The 13,387-nt window shown below is 37.3% G+C and overlaps 1 protein-coding gene across 2 annotated transcripts in view; it reads right to left on the bottom strand.

Annotated features, from left to right (window-relative positions):
- The window catches only part of Bltp1 (bridge-like lipid transfer protein family member 1), a 174,508-nt gene that overhangs the window by 17,673 nt on the left and 143,448 nt on the right, over positions 1-13,387 (bottom strand). For both annotated transcript variants that reach the window (XM_051157074.1, XM_051157075.1), the window contains 10 exons: positions 12,590-12,805; positions 10,682-10,862; positions 10,024-10,225; positions 7,499-7,660; positions 6,875-7,014; positions 5,459-5,660; positions 4,245-4,445; positions 3,377-3,556; positions 1,464-1,601; positions 133-390 (listed from right to left, as the gene is read on the bottom strand). In XM_051157074.1, the coding sequence (XP_051013031.1) occupies positions 133-390; positions 1,464-1,601; positions 3,377-3,556; positions 4,245-4,445; positions 5,459-5,660; positions 6,875-7,014; positions 7,499-7,660; positions 10,024-10,225; positions 10,682-10,862; positions 12,590-12,805 (1,880 nt within the window). The remainder of the gene's footprint in view (positions 1-132; positions 391-1,463; positions 1,602-3,376; positions 3,557-4,244; positions 4,446-5,458; positions 5,661-6,874; positions 7,015-7,498; positions 7,661-10,023; positions 10,226-10,681; positions 10,863-12,589; positions 12,806-13,387) is intronic.

The raw sequence follows: 13,387 nt of genomic DNA, 5'->3' as shown, positions 1-13,387 counted from the left end.
TGAAACGGAGGCACCGGCTGGGAACCTGGCATCACTGCTCATTAAACTTTAGCCTTGGTTATACCAAGAACTTATCAGTCATTTTAATACACTGAGGCATAAGCCCAAGGACAACAGAAAAAGAGCAGTTACCTCTCCGAGGAACTGAAGAGTCTGACACACTCCTTGATCTTATAGAAGCTGGGGACTTGAGGCTCTGCGCTGCTGTCCCTGGTGACATGGTATTGTTGGTCATATGCTCACTGAACACATTGGGCGACTGAGGCATATGGGTGAAAGAGGCTGACTGGCTTGGCTGGTCCCAGGTTCTGCAGTAAGCTTTCCTTGATGACTCAGGAGAAAGGTGCTGGCTCACGCCTTCAATGGAATCAGGAGTCCCTGGACCAGAGGCTAGTACAACAGTAGAGGCAAAACAAAATAAAAGTCACAGATAGGCACATTAAGTGATACAAGTTCTTTCACTCAGACATGATTTCTAACTACATGGCATTTTCCTTCCACTTCTCTATTTGGCTACTGAATGGCAGTAAATAACTTGCAAAGACCAGTTCAGTGTTTTTGTTTTGTTTTGAAACAGGGTTTCTTGGGGCTGGAGAGATGGCTCAGAGGTTAAGAGCACTGGTTGCTCTCCCAAAGGTCCTGAGTTTACTCCCCGGCAACCACATGGTGGCTCACAACCATCTATAATGAAATCTGGTGGCCTCTTCTGATGCGCAGGCGTTCATAGGGGCAGAACACTGTATACAAAAATAAATAAATAAATCTGAAAGAAAGAGGAAAAGAAAGAAAGAAAGAAAGAAAGAAAGAAAGAAAGAAAGAAAGAAAGCTTTTTGTGTAGCCTTGGCTGTCCTGGACTCACTTTATAGACCAGGCTGGCCTCGAACTCACAGAGATCCACCTGCCTCGGCCCCCTGGGATTACAGGCTTGCACAACTATGTCTGGCAACAGTTCAGTATTTTATTTAATTCTAGCAGAAACGGTACGAGAAGGGCAAAACAGATATTTTTGTTCCATTAAAGGGAACCAATAGACCCGCTTGTGAGAATTTTTTACATTTTCCACTGTATCAGGCCAACTGTACTCTTCACTTCCACAATTCTTCAGCTCAACGTAACAATACCTATGACATTGTCTAAGATTGAGAAAGAGATGGAGGAAAAACAGGTAGTATGCCTTCAATATTTTCATTTCTCTATGCTTTAACTAATTTACAAGGAGTACAGAGTAAATTAATTATAGAATAAAATGTTGGTTGGTGAGGAGGTAATCTTCATAAGGGTAAGGCATTTGTCTGTTCAGCATGCCCAGTGCTTGCCACTAGAGGGACTCAACATTCTTTTGAACAAACGAATGAATTGTATGGTATAGATTACAAAGTAAGTCAAAATTTATGTTATTATCAAGGATCTTGTTTTCTTTAACGCAAATTAAAAGAAATATAATTATTACATAACAAGCTTACTTGGCAAATTTACAGTTTGGTCTCCAAGGAACAGGCGCCTTGCAATACTTCTCCTATACCAGGCTCTTGGAAATGCCAGGATTTCACTGAGTCGGCGCATATCATACTTAAATGAAGCAGACCCTATATCACAAACAGCTGATGCAGAAATAAAGTTTGTTAGAGCTGAGAAAAGACTTTTAAAACTTCAAACTTCAGTTTTCAGACATGGTGTTACAGAGCTGACTCTATCTACTGTTCTAAACCGTAAAATACCAGGATACATTGTATTTAATGAGTGACTTTATGTCTTTTTCAAATCACAGAAATAGTGCACTGTGTCCTTTTCTTGAGGAGATCGCAAGTTTGGGCTCTACTATTGCTTTGTCACAGTTATCAGAGAGAGTCTATAGATTAGTTATATAACAGGCTTTCAGGGTAACACAGGGCTCCACTCAAATTTGGAAATAAGTCAACAGTAGGAGCTGGGATATGAACTTGCACAAAGGCAATTGCAAACCACATAGCTGTGTGGAAGGGAGAACTCACTTCCTGCCTTGTTCCAGGGTAGAAGCTTTCACAGGAAAAGCACTCTCTGGCTGCCTTCAGGGGCTCTGTTTTGGCATCACTCCCCTTCTGCCACCTTTCTCTTTAGAGTGGCATGCCAATGACTTCAAGGACACAGTGTCTGAGCCCACACACCTAGGCCTGGTGGCCAGCTGACCCACTGACAGATCTACGATCATTCTCACTTTAGTTTGTTTATAGTTATTTAAGTTAATGGTTTCAACCACTTCCCTCCCAATCATGTAAGCTCAAAGCCACTGCTTGTCCTCTCCTACTGCTTATGCAACCTGGAGATTTTCTTCTTTTATCTTGAAGCTATTCCCATCTTTTCCTTTTTACTGTTATATTCAGATTTTCACTCACTATTGCTGATTAAACAATGTTCTCAGGCATCGTTTCACTCCCATCTTTTGTGGTATCATCAACTTGCTTTCTAAAATATCAATCCAAAGCATCATTCCATTTCTTTAAAAATCACTCACTATCTGAAGTAAAAAAATCTGATCCTTCAGTTCAACCTGAGCCCACCATATATGTTCCTGATCTATTTCACCTTTCCCTTTAGCCAGGACTTTTCCCTCTTGTCCCATCCATTCTGTACAATAAAGTGTTTGGTTAATCACAATGATTCAGCCATAGCAGCCAATGTACGCTCTTTTTTGATACCTCTATGATACAAAATACAGAATATCATGACGCTACTTTCAAGGATATTCTCCAGGAAATAATGTGTGGTATCATTATTTTGTCCATATATAAGAACTTGCATTACTCACGCCTGTTCACACCACTAATGTAGCATGGTACCTGGGAAAAGTTTACTATAAAACATAGGCTTAGGATGTTTGCTAAATGATTATCAGGTTAAGGGAAAATACTATATTATTGAGACTGATGAATTAAAGTTTTCATTTAGTACCTTAAATTCCAAAGGCGGTTATATGCATTTAATTTTAAGTATTCAAGGTATAATGCAAAGAAACAAATGGATGGCTAAGACCTATTAATACAAAATAGAATGTTTATTAAGGCTACCCATCCCATTTTTAGTGTTGTAAACATCTTCAATTTGAAACACATAAAAAGTCACAAATTTTATGAACTTATAACGAAGAAGAGGCAAAAAAAAAAAAAAAAAAAAAAAGAAATTGTTCTTTAACTTGGCAAGGTTTTGCCCTTGTATATATATATATATATATCTATCTAACACTAGTAGTTTGATCTGAGAGTCCTGTAGGTTGGGCTGAACTTTTTTCCTTTATCACTACACTGAAGGTTTAGTGTACTTAATACTTAATTACTATTAAAAGGAGAGGTCATTGTTTAAAAACAATAGTATATTCATTTAAAACTATAAAATAGAATACCAGATATATTGATTAATGTAGTGTCCATTTTGCTTGTAGACTTGCTTACAGACTGACTTTCAAAAAATGAGGCACCTCCTGATCGCCTTATCCGAGACAAGCTCACTTTTACAAACTCAAGATTTATACTCAGTGAGTCTTTTCGACCAGTGACTGAAGTGGGTTCTTCATCCACATTCCCTGAGAAAACCAAAAGAAGAAAAACGCCCATATGTATGCATATGTACATACAGAAGTGTGTGTATGCAGACAACTAGTTAATGAAAATTACCCAGTATTCTGTAACATGCCACCAGTCAAAAGGAAGGAGTTAAATTAGGGAAAATTTAGACAAAATAATCATTTCTCAGAACAGTTTAGGTAGGTTGAAGCCCACATACATGAGTTGTAATTTTGACAAGCTCACCCAAGCAACAAAAGCTAGTTATTTACTTGTATGACTGTAAAAAATATTCATTAGTGAGACCTGAACTTTAAAACATAAATTTAGTTTTACTAAATGACAGTTTAATGATCTCATTTAAAATTACCAAGCATAAACTACATACTTTAAAATTTTACTTTTTATGGACTATAAGTTTATACAAAGTAATTTGATAATCCATTTAAATATGTAATATAAGAAAACTTGTCTATCTTTGATGGTATGCTATACATATCGTTTAACAAGCATTCTTAAGTTTGAAATCCTTGTATACTCAGCTTATCTGAATTTCTTATTTCATATTTTTACTTATAAAATAGATATTATCAAAAGGGGAAAATACAAACTTCTGATGCTGGTTTATATTCATTATTTAAGGTAACATGGTCTAAGAAAAGAAAGCTTTTAAAAAATGTAGCAAAAAACACAAACGAGGAAATATACCTAGTCCCCCTGATCCAGATGTCAGACCAGAAACAGTAGATTTCTGCTTCCCTGCACCATAGGGGTGAAACACATACAGGGAGAAGTCAGACATGCATGCCGTGAAGCTCAGGCCTGATGAGCTGCTGCTAGAGCCGGTCAGGTCCGACTGACTGCTGCTGTGTCGACTTCGGCCAAGTGGGCTGCCTAATCCTGATGAACCTGCAAATAAGAGATACCCCAATATCATGAGCCACTAGGAAGTCTACAAGCACTGATATGCTCTCTCTCAAAAGCGACACATAAGGCTACTTGGGGAAAGTTTTGAATTCAAGATAACTGCACAAAACACAAGACCCGATCCCTGAGTGGTTCCTTCCAAATCTGAAGCCTTTCATGCTTCTCTTAATATTGGAGTTTAGGATTTCATTTCACATTTTTTGCTTTAATGTATTCAACCTTGACACTTCTAGCATTTTAGATCAAATAATTCATTCTGAAAGAAGAGTTTTCAGATTGGCAAGAAATTTGCAAGCTGCTCGTGGTTTCCCCACTCATTTCCAGTTAAAGTCTCTCAGTTGTGAAATCCCAATAATGAAAGGCATCTGCTGTCCTTGGTTAAGAATCTGTTTTAATGACATTTCAATTTTACTGTCAATTCCCACTCAAACAAGCCAATTTTGCTCTCATTTATATTTGAATTTCTATGTGATTTATGGGCACAGAGCTTTTAGCGCTAGAAATCAAAAAATCCTCAACTGTACTTTACAATAAAACTTCATGAAACAAATGAGGTAGACAACCTAATTTATCATTTAAAAACATAAGTGCTACTTGGCAAAATTTTGATAAATATAGATCTTCATAAAAGCATATCTCTTATTTTCTATTTGTAAAACCCACTGTTCTTAAAATGTATAATTCAACATGACACAAAACATCCAAAAGCATGAATTGTTAGCATTCTCATCACAGTGCTTCTAGTGGCATGCAGGCTGAAACTCCAATCTATCTAATTACTCTTGAGCTAAAAATATTAATTAAAGGGGACTCATTCTACCAACACATGAAGAATACTTACAACTTTGGTCTACTATATATTGCTTTCCTACAAATGTCACAATTCTCTAATATTTTGTCTTTCTAAATCTACTTAAAATATAGATGAGTAACTACTAAGAATTTATTTTAAAATAGTATTAGGCTTTGTACCAGGTGACTTAACATTTCTATACCTGGCATTCCGGCTTTGCTAGCAGAGGCCTTTGCTCCACTCTGAGGAGCATTACCCCCAGGGGATAAGGTCTCCAAAGGGTATGTAGTCCCCAAAGTCTCCAGCTCTCCTCGGTTTGAAGAAAACACTAAGTCCAGAGATGGTAGCTTCAGCATGCATTCCACTCTTGACACTGGCAAACAGCTAAATTTGATCTGTGAAGGCTAAAGTGTAGAAAGCAGGGGTAAAGGATTTCTAGGAACTGCATAGCTAAAACATTTCATATTAGAATCTAAAAGTTATATGTAATTTCATTTTTATATACATATACCAAATGTATTATGTTTAATCATCTGATATTTAAAAGCAATTAAACTTAATGCCACAACTTATAAAAGCAGAAGGATGACATATGAACCAAAATGTATTAACAGAATGGTACAATCTCTATGAACCTAAATATTCGAAGTAAAGAAGCTCACCTTGCTCTCAGGGGATCTACGGAAGGAGGATTATTCAAAGTTCAAAGCCAACCTAGGGTATATGGCAGCCTGGGGTACAGAGTTGAAATCTTGTCTACAACAAGCTAAGTATTTGAAGACCCATTGACATTTGGATAATTCAGAACCTTAAACATATTTATTTTCATACTACTTTTGTTAATAATAAAATCTATTAAAGCAAGTAATCTCATACTAAAACACTTAAAAATACTGTTGTGTTAGTAACAAAGGTTTTTACAAACCTTCGAATACTTGGTATATTTTCATCAGACCTTTAACATAAGCTAGTACAAAGCTTCAGAGTATCAGACTAAGTATCTTTTGGCCAAACTGTTACTGTAGAAAATTCATGCAACAGATGACACCAGAACTTTTCTTTTTCAAACAGATTGATTTAAAAATTTTGTACGAATGGTAATCTGAGCTTGAAATTTAGATACAGGTATCTTTCTAATCCTCTTTAACGGATGGATTAAAAAAGGATAATATATATTCCTAAAGGTGTATTGATAATAAGATTGCATTAAAGAATAAAACATTTTAAAAACTACCTAACTTTTATACAAACTCCATAAAAGGTGCTATTGTATCTTATTTATACTGTAAATCTGTCCAGAAAGTGCAATGGTGAGAGCAAAGGGTACTTATTGTACTAATAAAGAGATAAGATGCTTTCAAATGGCTTAAACTTACATATTTTAATTTTTTTCATAGAAGATTGAAAAGCAAAAATGGAAAACACCTAGTCTATGGAACTGCTTAGAATAGTAAACATATATACAAATTCTAACATATACTTCCCAGGACTTAGAAAACTTCTAAGCTGTTGAAGAAATATCAAACGTTCATGAGATTGTGACTCAAAAAATTTGAAGGGAAATAATGTTGAAATTTCAAATAAAGTATTTCCTTTATGAAGAAATGACACACATCACCTGAACTCGCACATAAACCACAACATCTACAGGGAAGGAAGAGTAAGCAGACGTTGAAGATGACACTAGGGATGTTGTTGACTCCTCCATAGGATCTGGGATTTCAAAGTGTCCCATATCTTCATCTTGTGAGCTGACCGCTGTTAAAATATTTAGTTTCAAGTTTTATATCATGTCAAGGGCAAATCATCGGAAGCTCCCTATCTCTAGCTAGCACTGGCATAAGACACCTCCCTAGCAGAGAGCTGCTCTGAAGTCTGTCAGTCTACACATCCTGGTCTACTCAGACCTCATGTTCATTTCCCCCAACTAAATTCTCCCACCGTATCACACACTGCACACAGAGAGCAGCACTTGTGCCCACAAGGAGGTTCCAGTGCAAGAACACATTACAACAGGACATGCACATTAACACTGCCACTATCTAGGGGCATCTTCGAAAAAAAATCATATAGCTTCACCACCGTTTGGGTTCTTTACCTGCAAACAAGAATGCAATGACTTCTCCAGCTCCTCTCCAGTTCTATATTGGCTATATAATGCAATATATAACAGTGTATAACAGCACCGAGAAATTCTACAAACAAGATCTAAAGTTAGAACGCCTATGTGGAGAATACTCACCTGTATAATTCCTTTCAATTGGAGTAATTGGGATAGTTTCCAGAGCCTTTTCCAAAAAGTCCAATAGACAAGGACTAATAACCATTTCTTCTGGTAATGACTGAAGTGCTACCCAGGCATAGAGCTTGGCTGTTTTTACTCCTCCACTTCCTTTTCCTTTGGCTACAATATTGATAAATGTCAATCAATGACCGGAATTCAGTAAAATGTCTCAACAAAATATGGCACGTTAATGAGAAATTAGAATTGTATGACAGCTTATTAAGTGAAGCACTTTCCTACGATGGTGAGAGAAAACAGTAGAAATAGGGTGACAGAGATGCTGTATTAATGTCACCAAAGCCTATAATGCCATGCTGTTCTTACCTGTGCTAGGTTACACAATATGTCACTAAAGCCTATAATGCCATGCTGTTCTTACCTGTGCTAGGTTACACAATATGTCACTAAAGTCTATAATGCCATGCTGTTCTTACCTGTGCTAGGTTACACAATATGCTCACTAAAGCCTATAATGCCATGCTGTTCTTACCTGTGCTAGGTTACACAATATGTCACTAAAGCCTATAATGCCATGCTGTTCTTACCTGTGCTAGGTTACACAATATGTCACTAAAGCCTATAATGCCATGCTGTTCTTACCTGTGCTAGGTTACACAATATGTCACTAAAGCCTATAATGCCATGCTGTTCTTACCTGTGCTAGGTTACACAATATGTTCACTAAAGCCTATAATGCCATGCTGTTCTTACTTGTGCTAGGTTACACAATATGTTCCAAATTTCCAGCTTTATACTTTTATGGCTGGTGTTAGTCCATTTGTTCACTTAAAAAGATAGCAAATTTCAACTAATATGGGAAGAAAAAAAATATCACAGCTTTTGGATTCCTTTTTTCTTTTTCTTCAAGACAGGGTTTCTCTGTGTAACCCTGGCTGCCCTGGACTCTCTTTGTAGAGCAGGCTGGCCTTGACGCACAGTGATCCTCCTGCCTCTGCTTTCTTGAGTGCTGGGATTACAGGTGCGTGACACTGTGCCCAGTGCTTTTGGATTTCTATGCTTAGTATGTACACACTGACAATGCTCCTCTATTTAGGATGTTATGTCTCTTTCATTCTCCCTAATCAATTATTTCTGCTTCATAAAACGTATAAAAACACCTAACAAAGTCTTAGCTATATCCCCAAATTGAACATTAGTTGTATAAATATAAGAAAATGCCTCCAGTCTACAAGCCCTAACTTTCTCCATTTCTAAAGCGGAATACTAGTATCTGCCTCATTCTTAATGGATCTAGCTATGCTTTGTCAATTGGAAAGTGGTTAGCTCTAGGCACTATCATCACAACTCTTTACTGACTAAAGGGTGTGTGTATCATGTGAAATTTCCAAATAAAACCTCTTCAATAATCCTTGCCTAGTTCTAACAGTCCCTATGTTAGAAATTCGTGTGTGTGTGTGTGTTTATGCATGTGTAAAGTATCAATCATGTGCTATGATATCCATTTCCAAGATGTCTTCCAATGATCCTTGCTGGCATTAAGCTTCAGTTCCTGTCCTCGATGGTCTGTGTAACAGTAAGACACTGTAAATGTAGTTCTCTGTGGCTTTTAAAGCTAAGCTATTAAGATTTGCAGGCTTGATCAGCTTCTCTTTTGATCATTCCACCCAAAGGGTGTTAACTGTAACATTATAAAAATACTCCTGTGGTGGCGCACACCTTTAAATCCCAGCACTATGGAGGCAGAGGCAGGTGGATCTCTGTGAGTTCAAGGCCAGCCTGGTCTACAAAGCAAGTCAAGGACAGCCAAGGCTACACAGAGAAGCCGTGTCTCAAAAACCAAAACAACAACAACAACAACAAAAACCAGACACCCCTCCCCAACCAACTGAACAACAACAACAACAAAAAAACCTAACAACAAAAACCCCTCCTAACCTAGTGGTCATGGCCCTATGGGGCACCAGTCACATGACTAGGATGTGATGGAAGATCTTTCTAGTGTCTCGTCAGGCGACATAGCCAGCATCTTGACTTAAATCTCATGAAAGATTTTGAGTTGAGATTTATCAAACCAAAGTCCTCTTGTGTGTGTGTGTGTGTGTGTGTGTGTGTGTGTGTGTGTGTGTATCAATAGGCACTGTGATTAAGGCTGTAAGTTTTGGGCAATGGGTTGTTTCACAACAGATAATTAATAAGTGCAGATAATACCAGTGTATTTGTATACGTGTAATTTGATCCCTAGCTGATCATATTGCCCAAACTTAAACCACATGAACTTCTCTTTGGTAAATATACGTTGTTCTAAAAGTGTGGTTTATTTACTAAAAATATTCTAATCTAATAAAAATTTAAGAGAGTCTAAAAGTAATCGTCTCGTACTTTCACATATGGATTATATATAGCCATTACTGATAAGTCTATGTCCTTTCCTAAACATAGGAATTAAAAAGTCTCAACAGAACAAGCAGATTAACTAAAAATCAGGAAAACATGACAAAAATGCAGTGTAGTGTCTTAAGTACCTGAGGGAATAGGTGGGGGCTGGGGAGGAAGTAAGGTGTTAGTCTTGCTCTGGACAGTGCAAGGTAAAGGAGGAGAAGGAGGAGGTGCTGCATTATCTTTCATACCATACAGCTTGGACTCTTTGGAGAGTGTTCTAGGCAAAGAAGATCCTCTGGAGGCATTAGGTGATTCCGTCTTTAGTGTCTTAGAATTATAATGTAACTGTAATAAGAAAAAAATCAAAATCAAAATTTGCAGATGAGGAAACAGCATGACACATAGAAGATGTAGTTCAGAGAAACACTGGTTCAGGAGCCTGAACACTTAGCTTCAGCTTTAGAAGTCAGTTGTGAGGTTCTAGAAACTACCTGACTTTTTCATTTTAGAATTAAAAAGCTCAATCCAGATCATCTTTAAAGTCCGTTTGAGCTTAACAGTATAACATTCAACAATTTTAGAAACTAAAAAAAAAAAAAAATCACTGCTTAAGGAAATTATACTAGGCAAGGTTTAGCAAGCCTACTATGGTAAGCCACAATTAGATACTCTCATGTCCAGACAATGGCTACATAAGATAAACCAGGAAGTTCCATTTAAATAAGCAAAAGAAAAGTATCTTGTAGAAAATAAACACTTATTAGTAGTCTAGTTTCTTATTGTAGACAATTAGGTTTTTACCTTTACATCTACTCCAGGAATGTAAAACACTGTTGTCTCTAAGTCGCTGGGCTTTGTCTGTAGAGATGATGGTACTTTCTTGCCAGTCATTAAATGGGTGGTAGAAGCATAATTCGTTTGAAATTTTTTCTTTTTTGAAGGAGAATCTTGATCTAAACTCCTAGAACTTCGATCATAACTTCTACAGAAAAAAAAAGGGTGGGGGCGTGTTAATTATTTTTTTAAAAAATATTTACTTTTCTCTTGTTTCAAAGCAAACTTACTTATGCGGTAAATGAAAAGCAATAGTTTGACAAGCTGAAAAAGGAAAGAACAGAACTTCTAGTTAGAGTGGTTAATGTCATGGAAGAGTGATAATAACGTTGCATGCTTTCAAACTCGCTGTCTCCATTTGTTTACTCTTTGGTTGTGACAGGGTCAAGGTAAAGAGATCAGGCATCCTGCCTCCACCTCCCGAATGCTGGAGTTACAAGTATGCATGGTTCCTTTTATTCTTTTGTAAGTTCAATAGGATGACCCAGATGTGGCTAAACATAACACTCTGTTATGGGTCAATTAAAACGGCCTACCAGTCATTCACAGATCATCATTACACTTATGGGATACTCTAATTACCTAAAGTGTTTTTTATTCTTTCATTTTATAAAAAATTTCATTTGTCAGACCATAAAAAGACTTTACTCAGACATATAAAATATAAAGGGGATGGGATGGAGAATCTGTATCATCTGTTTCAACAGCTGATAGCATTCTGCCATTCTTGTCAATATTTCTGTTATCTTACTTTCATAATTTTTTTTTTTGACCAGGAAAGAAAAAAATAAAGATAGAAAGATTCAAAGAAAGAGCTGAGGAAGTGGCTCAGCCAGGAAAGCATTTCCAACAGCAACCATGAGGACCTGAGTTTGAGATTCGCAGCCCAGGAAAATAACACACTTATATCACAGTGCTGGGTAGGTACAGACAGGAAGGTACTTCGGGCTCTCTGGTCAGCCAGCTTGGCCTGCTTGCTGAGCTGCAGGCTGGTGAAAGGCCGCGTCTCATAAAACAAAGTTGCACAGCATCTGAGGAGTGACACTCCAGGTTGATTCTGACCTCCACACACAAGAGCACACACAAGTGTCTACACTAGAACACACACACAATCTAATGTCAAATCTGTTTGCAACATCATTTAGTCAATGACAGAAACAAATAGTAATCCTGCAGTCATATCCTGAATATTTCCATTTAGCTAGGCTGTATTTGCATAATTGTTTCCAGTCTTTCATCCTGCATAATTCTTTAAAACAGAAATGTATTCAATTAATACAAAGGCAAGACAGAAATTCAGGCTTGTTGAAAATATTCCAAAGAATCTTTACTTACATCTTTGTGTGTGTTTTGTGCATGAGTGTGTGCACACTACGGGGGAGTAAATCTTCTGCTCACACAACATGTTCATGCTCTACCACTAAGCTAAAATCCCTAGTCTATACATTTATTTTAATTAACAAATTTACCAGACTCTAAATCAGATATTCGCTTCTAACTGCCAAAAAATATGTATTTGTTATAAAGAATTGTTATGTTATGCAAATGACCACTGTAACTATGATCAGTTACTTTTAAGATGTGCAGTTTTGGACTGCGGAAAGTTTATGGTAATACATGATATATAAAGTGTTTCTCCTTTTATTCTCCTCCTCCTTTTTTTTTTTTTTTTTTGGTTTTTTGAGACAGAGTTTCTCTCTGTGTAGCCTTGGCTGTCCTGGACTCGCTTTGTAGACCAGGCTGGTCCCAAACTCACAGAGATCTGCCTGCATCTGCTTCCCAAGTGCTGGGATTACAGGCGTGCGCCACCATGCCAGGCTTGAACGATGTTCCTAACTAATGAATTCCATGTAAATTTTCCAGCCAGACTCTTACCTTCTTAAGCTTATATCATCGTGCTCCTGCAAAAGGGTGGTTGGATGAAGGACACATTTTCCACTGTCAATTTCAACCCGTATATCAAGTTCAAAGTCAATATTTCTCTCAGTAGCTGTGCCGCTAAGGCTCCGGTTGACTGGTGTTGTAGGCCAGCGTTCAGTAAGCAGCTGATGAACAGCAGCAAAGCCTGTTGCTTTCTTCCGAGAGGTATGTCTATAGAAACAAGGATTCATTTACTATAGTAACTGAAGTTTGCTTAGTGAATTATTTCCCAACGTTAAATGAGTAATAGTTTGTAAAGAAATTTTAGTGTTTTTATCAACTCATAGAAAGTATTCATCTAGCTAATATTAACTATGGTTTTCCTGGGTTTACTGGAGTCACATATAATTCAACAGTTATGAATTGGTCATTATCTGCCAGTAGGCGCTAGATGTTGAAGACACAGGCAAAGTCACAACTAGTAACAGATGTGAACAACAGTGGATGAACAGTGCTTTATATTGGGATAGATCTCATTTCTACAAATTATAAAGCCTACATGCTGACTTCTGCATTTTTATTAAAAAGATAGAAGAACAGGGAAGGCAAAAGGGAAGAGATGCCAAAGCTCTTTGACACGTGGTGGAACTAAACACTACACAACGGTGATGACACTCATCTTGATATTGCTCCATAGTTCATGTTGCTATCCCAGCACTTGGGAGGCTGAGGCAAGATAAGTGTAAGTTCCAGGCCAGATGGGCTACACAGCAGGAACTTATCCCTATAAAGAAAAAACAAAACAAAACAAAA

Source organism: Acomys russatus, chromosome 15, assembly GCF_903995435.1.
Source record: "Acomys russatus chromosome 15, mAcoRus1.1, whole genome shotgun sequence".
Lineage (NCBI taxonomy): Eukaryota > Metazoa > Chordata > Mammalia > Rodentia > Muridae > Acomys > Acomys russatus.
This window is presented reverse-complemented; position numbering and strand designations above follow the sequence as displayed.